Raw genomic sequence first — 11,058 nt, 5'->3', positions numbered from 1 at the left:
CTAGGGCCTCTTCCTCTGCACGTGCGCGCAGTCGTACTTGCCGCGCACCACGGCCAGCTTGACGCCGGGCAGGTCCTGCGTGCGGCCGCCCTGCAGCAGCACGGCGTGGTGCTCCTGCAGCCCGTGGCCCTCGCCGGGGACGAAGGCCACGGCCTCGCGGCCGCCCGCCAGCCGCACGCGCACGCACTTGCGGTTGGCCGAGTTGGGCTTCTTGGGCTTGCGCACCACGTTGCGGAGCACCACGGCCTTGAGCTGCGGGCGGCCGCCCGTGGCGCCAGGGCGGCGCGGGGACGGCGAGCGGGGACGGCCCTGGCGGTGCAGCTGGTTCAGGGTGGCCATGGAGAGCGTTGGAGGAGCCGGGGGGCTGCGCAGGGCTGCAAGGGGGGGAGATGGGGTTGGAAATGGGGGGACCAACAAGGACAGGGCGCCCCGACATGGGGCTGGGGTCTCCGAACATGAGCCATAATCCTCCCTTCCCCATGTCCCCCCTATGACCCATAAGGGCCCCCCCATGTCCCCGCCATGACCCATAACTGTCCCCCCATGGCCCCCCCATGACCCATAACTGTCCCCCCATATCCCCATCATGTCCCATAACTGCCCCCCCATATCCCCATCATGTCCCATAATGGCCCCCCACCATGTCCCCTGTGGCCCCCATGGCCCCCCAGTATGTGACAGGAACCCCAGAACATGACCCATAATGGCCCCCCCATGTCCTCTATGTCCCATAACCATCTCTTCATGTCCTCCATGTCCCCCCCATGACCCATAACCGTCCCCCCATATCCCCATCATGTCCCATAATGGCCCCCCACCATGTCCCCTGTGGCCCCCATGGCCCCCCAATATGTGACAAGGACCCCAGATCATGACCCATAACCGCACCCCCCGTCCCCCATGTTCCCCATGTCCCATAATACCCCCCCATGTCCCCCATATGTGACAGGGACCCCAGAACATGACCCATAACCACCCCTCCATGTCCCTTCCGTGTCCCATAACAGCCCCCCACCATGTCCCCCATGTGCCCTGTGGCCCCCATGGCCCCCCAGTATGTGACAGGAACCCCATAACTGCCCCCCCATGTCCCCTATGTCCCATAACCATCTCTTCATGTCCCCCATGTCCCCCCCATGACCCATAACCGGCCCCCCATATCCCCATCATGTCCCATAATGGCCCCCCACCATGACCCCTGTGGCCTCCATGGCCCCCCAATATGTGACATGGACCCCAGATCATGACCCATAACTGCACCCCATGTCCCCCATGTTCCCCATGTCCCATAATACCCCCCCATGTCCCCCGTGTCCCCCCCATATGTGTCAAGGACCCTCAGATCACAACCCATAAGCACCTCCCATGTCCTCCATGTCCCCCATGTCCCCCCATATGTGACATGGACCCCAGAACATGACCCATAACTGCCCCCCCATGTCCCCTATGTCCCATAACCATCTCTTCATGTCCCCCATGTCCCCCCCATGACCCATAACGACCCCCCATATCCCCATCATGTCCCATAATGGCCCCCCACCATGTCCCCTGTGGCCTCCATGGCCCCCCAATATGTGACATGGACCCCAGAACATGACCCATAACCGCACCCCCCGTCCCCCATGTTCCCCATGTCCCATAATACCCCCCCATGTCCCCCGTGTCCCCCCCATATGTGTCAAGGACCCTCAGATCACAACCCATAACCACCTCCCATGTCCTCCATGTCCCCCGTGTCCCCCCATATCTGACATGGATCCCAGAACATGACCCATAACCGCCCCTGATGTCCCATAGCACCCCCATGTTCCCTGTGTGCCCCCCATATGTGACAAGGACCCTCAAAACATGACCCATAACTGCCCCCCCATGTCCCATCACGGCCCTCCACCATGTCCCCCATGTGCCCTGTGGCCCCCATGGCCCCCCAGTATGTGACAGGAACCCCATAACTGCCCCCCCATGTCCCCTATGTCCCATAACCATCTCTTCATGTCCTCCATGTCCCCCCCATGACCCATAACCGTCCCCCCATATCCCCATCATGTCCCATAATGGCCCCCCACCATGTCCCCTGTGGCCCCCATGGCCCCCCAATATGTGACAAGGACCCCAGATCATGACCCATAACCGCACCCCCCGTCCCCCATGTTCCCCATGTCCCATAATACCCCCCCATGTCCCCCATATGTGACAGGGACCCCAGAACATGACCCATAACCACCCCTCCATGTCCCTTCCGTGTCCCATAACAGCCCCCCACCATGTCCCCCATGTGCCCTGTGGCCCCCATGGCCCCCCAGTATGTGACAGGAACCCCATAACTGCCCCCCCATGTCCCCTATGTCCCATAACCATCTCTTCATGTCCCCCATGTCCCCCCCATGACCCATAACCGGCCCCCCATATCCCCATCATGTCCCATAATGGCCCCCCACCATGACCCCTGTGGCCTCCATGGCCCCCCAATATGTGACATGGACCCCAGATCATGACCCATAACTGCACCCCATGTCCCCCATGTTCCCCATGTCCCATAATACCCCCCCATGTCCCCCGTGTCCCCCCCATATGTGTCAAGGACCCTCAGATCACAACCCATAAGCACCTCCCATGTCCTCCATGTCCCCCATGTCCCCCCATATGTGACATGGACCCCAGAACATGACCCATAACTGCCCCCCCATGTCCCCTATGTCCCATAACCATCTCTTCATGTCCCCCATGTCCCCCCCATGACCCATAACGACCCCCCATATCCCCATCATGTCCCATAATGGCCCCCCACCATGTCCCCTGTGGCCTCCATGGCCCCCCAATATGTGACATGGACCCCAGAACATGACCCATAACCGCACCCCCCGTCCCCCATGTTCCCCATGTCCCATAATACCCCCCCATGTCCCCCGTGTCCCCCCCATATGTGTCAAGGACCCTCAGATCACAACCCATAACCACCTCCCATGTCCTCCATGTCCCCCGTGTCCCCCCATATCTGACATGGATCCCAGAACATGACCCATAACCGCCCCTGATGTCCCATAGCACCCCCATGTTCCCTGTGTGCCCCCCATATGTGACAAGGACCCTCAAAACATGACCCATAACTGCCCCCCCATGTCCCATCACGGCCCTCCACCATGTCCCCCATGTGCCCTGTGGCCCCCATGGCCCCCCAGTATGTGACAGGAACCCCATAACTGCCCCCCCATGTCCCCTATGTCCCATAACCATCTCTTCATGTCCCCCATGTCCCCCCCATGACCCATAACCGGCCCCCCATATCCCCATCATGTCCCATAAGGGCCCCCCACCATGTCCCCTGTGGCCTCCATGGCCCCCCAGTATGTGACATGGACCCCAGATCATGACCCATAACCGCACCCCCCATCCCCCATGTTCCCCATGTCCCATAACCACCTCCCCATGTCCCCCATATGTGACATGGACCCCATGGACCCCAGAACATGACCCATAACCGCCCCCCCACGTCCCATAATACCCCCCCATGTCCCCGCATATGTGACAAGGATCACAGAACATGACCCATAGCCACCCCCCATGTCCCCCATGTCCCATAACATCCCCCCGTGTCCCCCCCATATGTGTCAGGGACCCTCAGATCACGACCCATAACCACCTCCCATGTCCCCCATGTCCCCCATGTCCCCCCATATGTGAAAGGGACCCCCAGGTCACGTCCCATAACACCCCCCTTGTCCCATAATGGCCCCCCACCATGTCTCCTGTGGCCCCCATGGCCCCCCAGTATGTGACATGGACCCCAGAACATGACCCATAATGGCCCCCCCATGTCCCCCATGTCCCATAACCACCCCCCATGTCCCCTGTGTCCCCCCATATGTGACAAGGACCCCCAGGTGATGACCCATAACCAATCCCTGATGTCTCCTATGTCCCATAACACCCCCCATGTCCCCCCCATATGTGACAGGGACCCAGAATATGACCCATAACCACCCCCCATGTCCCATAACACCCCCCATATGTGACAGGGACCCCCAGATCATGACCCATAACCGCCCCCCATGTCCCCCATGTCCCTTAAAACCCCCCCATGTCCCATAACCACCCCCCTATGTCCCCCCATATGTGACAAGGACCCAGAATATGACCCATAACCGTCGCCCATGTCCCCCGTGTCCCCCCATATGTGACAGGGACCCCCAGATCATGACCCATAACCGCCCCCCATGTCCCCCATGTCCCTTAACACCCCCCCATGTCCCATAACCACCCCCCTATGTGCCCCCATATGTGACAGGGACCCAGAATATGACCCATAACCGTCCCCCATGTCCCCCGTGTCCCCCCATATGTGACAGGGACCCCCAGATCATGTCCCATAACCGCCCTCCATGTCCCCCATGTCCCTTAACGCCCCCCCATGTCCCCCGTGTCCCCCCATATGTGACAGGGACCCCGAGATCATGACCCATAACCGCCCCCCATGTCCCCCATGTCCCCCCATATGTGACAGGAACCCCCAGGCCATGACCCATAACCGCCCCCCCCCGGTATCTGACCCCCACGAGGGCAGCCCGGCCCCTCCCGGTCCCCCCGCTCGCACCGCAGCCCCGCAGCGCGGCCGCCCCCCGCAGCAGCGCGGCCGCCATGACCGGCACCGGCGGCGGCTCCGAGCGCAGCCTCGCGGCGCCTCAGCGCGACACCGCCCCCGCCGCGCCGCGCCGCGCGCTCATTGGCCGCCCCACACGCCGCTCACCCGACCGCGCTCGCCGATTGGCCGCGGCCTCCGCGCCTCGCCTCCCCATTGGGCGCCCGCCGTGCGAAGCCCCGCCCTCCGCTGGCCACGGGGCGGTACGGTCGCCCTACGGGCCGCGGCAGGGCCAAAACACCTCGAGGCAGCCGGAAGGAGCCGGGGCCGCGATGGCCGCCACGAAGGTCACGGACAGGGACCGAGGGCGTTAGCGCAGCCCCGCCCTCATTAGCATATCACTATCTAATTAGCATATCGTTATCTCGCCATTAGCATCTCATTAGCATCTCGTTATTCGTGGGCGGGGCCGTCGACACGCCCCCACCCCCTGTTCCCCTTAGCTCCGCCCATCGGCGGCTCCCTGGCCCCGCCCACTCCTCGGCCCCGCCCCCAGGGCGGCTCGTGGCCCGCGAATGGGCGGGGCCTAAGGGCAGGGTGGAGCCAGGGAGGGGTGACCCAACAAGGCCCCGACCAATGGGGAAGTTTATGCAAATTGACCCCATCCCTGTGGCGGGGATGGAGGGGGCGGGGCCAGGGGCCCTGGGAGAGGCTGGGGGCGGAGCTCTGGGGAACGGGAGGCGGGGCCGGCGCTGGGGGCGGGGCCCTGGGGGCAGCATCGGCTTGGGGGGTACTAGAGCCCCGCCCACGGATAATGAGATGCTAATGATGAGATAATTACATGCTAATGAGATGATAATGACATGTTAATGAGCTGACCATTACATGCTAATGAGGGAGGCTCATTAAAGCCCGGGTGACACCCGGACGCCTGGGCCCCCCCTCGAGGCCCTTTTTGCTGCCTGTTTATTGGGGGGATGGAAATGTTTTGGGGTGAAATCGAGGGGATTTGGGCAAAAAAAGGGGAGGAGAGACGCAATAAAACCCCCTTTTCCCAAATAAGGGGGGTCCGGCCTTTTTTGGAGGGTCACATGACCCCACGTCCCGCCCCGCCCCCGGTGTCACCTTGTGTCACCCCCCCCCCCTTGGTGGCCGCAGACGGAGCCGCGATGACGACGCTGGTACCGGGGGGGGGGGGGGGCTGGGGATTTTGGGGCGATTTGGGGGCTTTTGGGGGGTCCCTCCCCCCATTGTCCCCATTGTCCTCGTTGTCCCCATTGTCCCCGTTGTCCCCATTGTCCCCGTTGTCCCCAGGTCGCCCGCCTGGGGGGGCTCCGGCCCCGCCGCTTCGCGCCCCCCCCGCGCCGCTTCCACAACCGGGTCCCCGAGCACCAGAAGCTCTTCCAGGTGGGGGGGGGGGCCCGGACGCCGGGGCCCCTTATTGGGGGCGGGGGGGGGTCTCGGACGCCGGGGCCCTTTGGGGGGGGGAGGGACTCGGAGGCCCCTTGTTGGGGTTTGGGGGGGTCTCGGACGCCGGGGCCCTTTGGGGGGGGGTCTCGGACGCCGGGGCCCCTCGTTGGGGTTTGGGGGCGGGGTCTCGGACGCCGGGGCCCCCCTGACCCCGCCCCCTTCCCCCCCCCCCCCCGGAGGACAACGGGCTCCCCGTGCACCTCAAGGGGGGGGCGCGGGACGCGCTCCTCTACCACGTGACCAGCGCCATCTGCATCGGGGGTGCGCGGGGGGGCGGGGCCTGGCGGCGGGGGGCGGGGCCTGGCGGCGGGGGGCGGGGCCTGGCGGCGGGGCCCCTTGTGGGGGGGGCGGGGCGGGGCCGCCGCGTGGTTTCTATTTCTGGGTCCCTTTGCGGGGGGGGGGGGGGGGGGCAGCCCGGACGCCTGGGCCCTTTATGGGGGGGGGGTCCCGGACGCCTGGGCCCCTTGTTGGGGTTTGGGGGGGGGGTCCCGGACGCCTGGGCCCCCCCCCGGTGACACCCCTGTCCCGTCCCCCCCCCCCCCCCAGGCACCTGCTACTCGTTGTTTTCCCTGGGCTGGGCCTCGATGCCACGAGGAAAATAAAGTCCCCGGGTGCCACCCGGTGTCACCCCCCCCCCCCCCGTGTCACTTGTGTCACCTCTTTGTCACCGCTGGGAAATGGCGGGGGGGGGGGGGACACGGACACGAGGCCTCGCGGGGACTTTTATTGAGCAGGGACGTCCCCGATGTCCCCAATGGTGTCACCGCGGGGGGGAAGGGGACACGGGGGGCAGAGGGAGGGGGACATTGGGGACATGGGGGGACATTGGGGACATGTCGGGGTCCCTCACGGTGACGGCAGCAGCTGGGGGGGGGCGGCGGCCTCGTCCCCGTCCCCGTCGTCGTCGTCGTCCCCGCGGGGCCGCACGGTCCGGCCGTGCAGGCGGCTGAAGCGGCGGCCCTCGAGCCTGCGGGAGGGGCCCCGGCGTCCGGGAGGGGCCCCGGCGTCCGGGGGCGGGGCCCGAGAGTCCAAGAGGGGCCCGGGAGTCCGGGAGGGGCCCAGGAGTCCGGGAGGGGGGGGCAGGAGTCCGAGGGGGGGGTTCAGGATTCCGGGGGGGGGGCAGGAGTCTGGGGGGGGCCCAGGCATCCGGGACCCCCCCCATAAAGGGCCAGGCGTCCGGGGGGACCCAGGGGTCCATGAGGGGCCCAGGCGTCCGGGTCCCCCCCATAAAGGACCCGGGCGTCCGGGACCCCCCCCCCCAAAACCCCAACAAGGGGCCCAGGCATCCGGGACCCCCCCCCATAAAGGGCCCAGGCGTCCTGGAGGGCCCCGGTGTCCGGGGGGGTCCATGAGGGGCCCAGGCGTCCGGGTCCCCCCCATAAAGGGCCCAGGCGTCCGGGACCCCCCCCCCCAAACCCCAACAAGGGGCCCAGGCATCCGGGACCCCCCCCATAAAGGGCCCAGGCGTCCGGGGGGACCCAGGGGTCCATGAGGGGCCCAGGCGTCCGGGTCTCCCCCATAAAGGGCCGGGCGTCCGAGACCCCCCCCCAAACCCCAACAAGGGGCTCAGGCATCCGGGACCCCCCCATAAAGGGCCCAGGCGTCCTGGAGGGCCCCGGCGTCCGGGGGGGTCCATGAGGGGCCCAGGCGTCCGGGGGGGGCCCAGGCGTCCGGGGGGGGCCCAGGCGTCCGGGTACCTGTACGGGCGCCGCTGCTCCTCGGGCAGCCCCCGCCACAGCTGGGCCAGCTCCCGCGTGGCCGCCGTCGACGCCAGCCCCGGCCGGGCCCTGTCCCCTTGGTGTCCCCTTGGTGTCCCCTCGGTGTCCCCTCGGTGTCCCCTCGGTGTCCCCAAGGGCCCGTTGGGGTCCCCCTGGCCCCCCTCTTGTCCCCCCTTCTGTCCCCCCGTTGGTCCCCGGGCCCTGGGGGTCCCTCCCGATGTCCCCGTGTCCCCCTTGGGGGTCCCGGGTTGTCCCTGTCCCCCCCCCACGATGTCCCCAATGGTCCCCTTGATGGCCCCTCTTGGTGTCCCCAGGGCCCCTTGGTGCTCCCCATTGTACCCATGTCCCTCCAGTGTCCCCCCAGTGTCCCCATGTCCCCCCATCGTCCTGTTGTCCCAATGCCCCCATGTCCCCATTGTCCCCAGTGTCCCCAATGCCCCCATGGCCCCCAGTACCCCCAATGTCCTCAATGTCTCCATGTCCCCCCAGTGGCCCCAATGCCCCTCCACTGTCCCCAATGTCCCCACGTCTGCCCATTGTCCCCAATGTCCCCTTGTCCTCCCATTGTTCCCATTCTCCCCATGTCCCCCCATTGTCGCCAATGTCCTCCCATTGTCCCGTGTCCCCAATGTCCCCATGTCCCCTCGTTGTCCCCATTGTCCCCCCAGTGGCCCCAATGCCCCAATGTCCCCTCATTGTCCCCATGGTCCCCCCAATGTTCCCCTGCCCCCCCAATGTCCCCATGTCCCCCCATTGTCCCCAATGTCCCCATGTCCCCCCAGTAACCCCAATGTCCCCATGTCCCCATTGTCCTCCCAATGTCCCCATTGTCCCCATGTCCCCCCATTGTCCCCATGTTGCCCCATTGTCCCCATGTCTCCCCATTGTCGCCCCATTGTCCCCAATGTCCCCATGTCCCTCTGTCCCTCCAATGTCCCCATGTCCCCATTGTCCCCATGGTCCCCCCAATGTTCCCCTGCCCCCCCAATGTCCCCATGTCCCCCCAGTGGCCCCAATGCCCAATGTCCCCATGTCCCCATTGTCCTCCCAATGTCCCCAATGTCCCCGTGTCCCCCCATTGTCCCCATGTCCCCCATTGTCACCCTGTCCCCCCACTGTCCCCCTGACCCCCCATCGTCCCCATGTCCCCCCATTGTCCCCAATGTCCCCATTGTCCCCAATGTCCCCCGTCCCCCATTGTCCCCATGTCCCCCAGTAGCCCCAATGTCCCCATGTCCCCATTGTCCTCCCAATGTCCCCAATGTCCCCGTGTCCCCCATTGTCCCCATGTCGCCCCATTGTCCCCATTGTCCCCACATTGTCCCCATGTCCCCCCAGTGGCCCCAATGCCCCAATGTTCCAATGTCCCCTCATTGTCCCCATGTCCCCCCATTGTCCCCATGTTGCCCCATTGTCCCCGTGTCCCCATGTCCCATTGTCCCCGTGTGTCCCCAATGTCCCCATTGTCCCCATTTCCCCCCATTGTCCCCATGTCCCCCCCTTGTCCCATGTCCCCCCATTGTCCCCGTGTCCCATTGTCCCCACTGTCCCCATGTCCCCCCATTGTCCCCATGTTGCCCCATTGTCCTCCCAATGTCCCCAATGTCCCCGTGTCCCCCCATTGTCCCCATGTCTCCCCATTGTCCCCATGTCCCCCCATTGTCCCCAATGTCCCCATTGTCCCCATGTCCCATGGTGCCCCATTGTCCCCCTGCCCCCCCATTGTCCCCATTGTCCCCATTGTCCCCATTGTGCCCATGTGTCCCCATTGTCCCCATGTCCCCCCATTGTCCCCAATGTCCCCATGTCCCCATGGTGCCCCATTGTCCCCCTGCCCCCCCATTGTCCCCAATGTCCCCATTGTCCCCATGTCCCCATGGTGCCCCATTGTCCCCTGCCCCCCCATTGTCCCCATTGTCCCCATTGTCCCCATTGTGCCCATGTGTCCCCATTGTCCCCATTGTCCCCATGTCCCCCCATTGTCCCCAATGTCCCCATTGTCCCCATGTCCCCGTGTCCCCCCATTGTCCCCCCATTATCCCCATGTCCCCATTGTCCCCATTGTCCCCATTGTCTCCATGTCCCCCCACTGTCCCCATTGTCCCCATTGTCCTCATGTCCCCCCACTGTCCCCGTGTCCCCCCATTGTCCCCATGTCCCCATGTCCCCCCATTGTCCCCACTGTCCCCATTGTCCCCACTGTCCCATGTCCCCATGTCCCCCCACTGTCCCCATTGTCCCCATTGTCCCCATTGTCCCCATGTCCCCGTGTCCCCCCATTGTCCCCATTGTCCCCATTGTCCCCATTGTCTCCCTGCCTCCCCATTGTCCCCATGTCCCCCCATTGTCCCCACTGTCCCCACTGTCCCCATTGTCCCCATTATCCCCATGTCCCCATTGTCCCCATTGTCCCCATTGTCCCCATGTCCCCCCACTGTCCCCATTGTCCCCATTGTCCCCACCGCAGCAGGCGCCGCCGCTGTCGCTGGCAGAACACCAAGAAGCCGTTGACACATTTGAGCTTCGGCCTCGGCGCCGCCGCCGCCTCCTCCTCGTCCGGCCGCAGCTCCGGGAACAGCGCTGGGACCGCGCGGCGCCCGGGGTCACCCGGGGTCACCCGGGGTCACCGGGGGTCACCGAGTGTCACCTCCCCCCCGGTGTCACCAAGTGTCACTGAGGTGGCACCAGGTGTCACCTCCCCCCATGATCCCCCGTGTCACCCAGTGTCACCGAGTGTCACCTCCCCCCGGTGTCACCAAGTGTCACCGAGTGGCACCGAGTGTCACCCAGTGTCACCCAGTGTCACCGAGTGGCACCTCCCCCCGGTGTCACCCAGTGTCACCGAGGTGGCACCAGGTGTCACCTCCCCCCATGACTCCCCCCGTGTCACCCAGTGTCACCTCCCCCCATGATCCCCCCTGTGTCACCAAGTGGCACCAAGTGGCACCGAGTGTCACCTCCCCCCCGGTGTCACCAAGGTGGCACCTCCCCCCATGATCCCCCCCGTGTCACCGAGTGTCACCGAGTGTCACCTCCCCCCGTGTCACCCAGTGTCACCTCCCCCCATGATCCCCCCTGTGTCACCAAGTGTCACCCAGTGTCACCGAGTGTCACCTCCCCCCCGGTGTCACCAAGGTGTCACCTCCCCCCATGATCCCCCTGTGTCACCAAGTGTCACCGAGTGTCACCGAGTGTCACCCAGTGTCACCTCCCCCCCGGTGTCACCAAGGTGTCACCTCCCCCCATGATCCCCCCTGTGTCACCAAGTGTCACCGAGTGTCACCGAGTGTCACC

General features: G+C 65.4%; 1 protein-coding gene and 1 long non-coding RNA gene across 2 annotated transcripts; both read right to left on the bottom strand.

Moving 5' to 3' along the window:
- On the bottom strand, positions 1-339 carry LOC148591792 (small ribosomal subunit protein uS12m-like). Its single transcript, XM_088536732.1, has one exon. The coding sequence runs from the start codon at positions 337-339 to the stop codon at positions 1-3; it is 339 nt and encodes a 112-aa protein (XP_088392858.1).
- Positions 340-6,912: 6,573 nt separating this feature from the next.
- LOC148591791 (uncharacterized) lies at positions 6,913-10,307 on the bottom strand. Its single transcript, XR_015914023.1, has 3 exons — positions 10,227-10,307; positions 7,744-7,833; positions 6,913-7,013 (listed from the first exon to the last, which is right to left on the bottom strand). It is a non-coding gene; the product is annotated as an uncharacterized LOC148591791 (long non-coding RNA).
- Between the last annotated feature and the right edge of the window lie 751 nt (positions 10,308-11,058).

Source organism: Tinamus guttatus, unplaced genomic scaffold (genome assembly GCF_059628265.1).
Source record: "Tinamus guttatus ecotype Peru unplaced genomic scaffold, ASM5962826v1 Tinamus_guttatus_pri_ptg000703l, whole genome shotgun sequence".
NCBI classification, from domain to species: domain Eukaryota; kingdom Metazoa; phylum Chordata; class Aves; order Tinamiformes; family Tinamidae; genus Tinamus; species Tinamus guttatus.
The sequence above is the reverse complement of the archived record's forward strand: the minus strand, read 5'-3'. Positions and strand labels throughout refer to the sequence as shown.

Excerpts from the sequence above, each read along its gene's own strand:
- LOC148591792 (XM_088536732.1), bottom strand. The coding sequence starts at position 339 with ATGGCCACCCTGAACCAGCTGCACCGCCAGGGCCGTCCCCGCTCGCCG.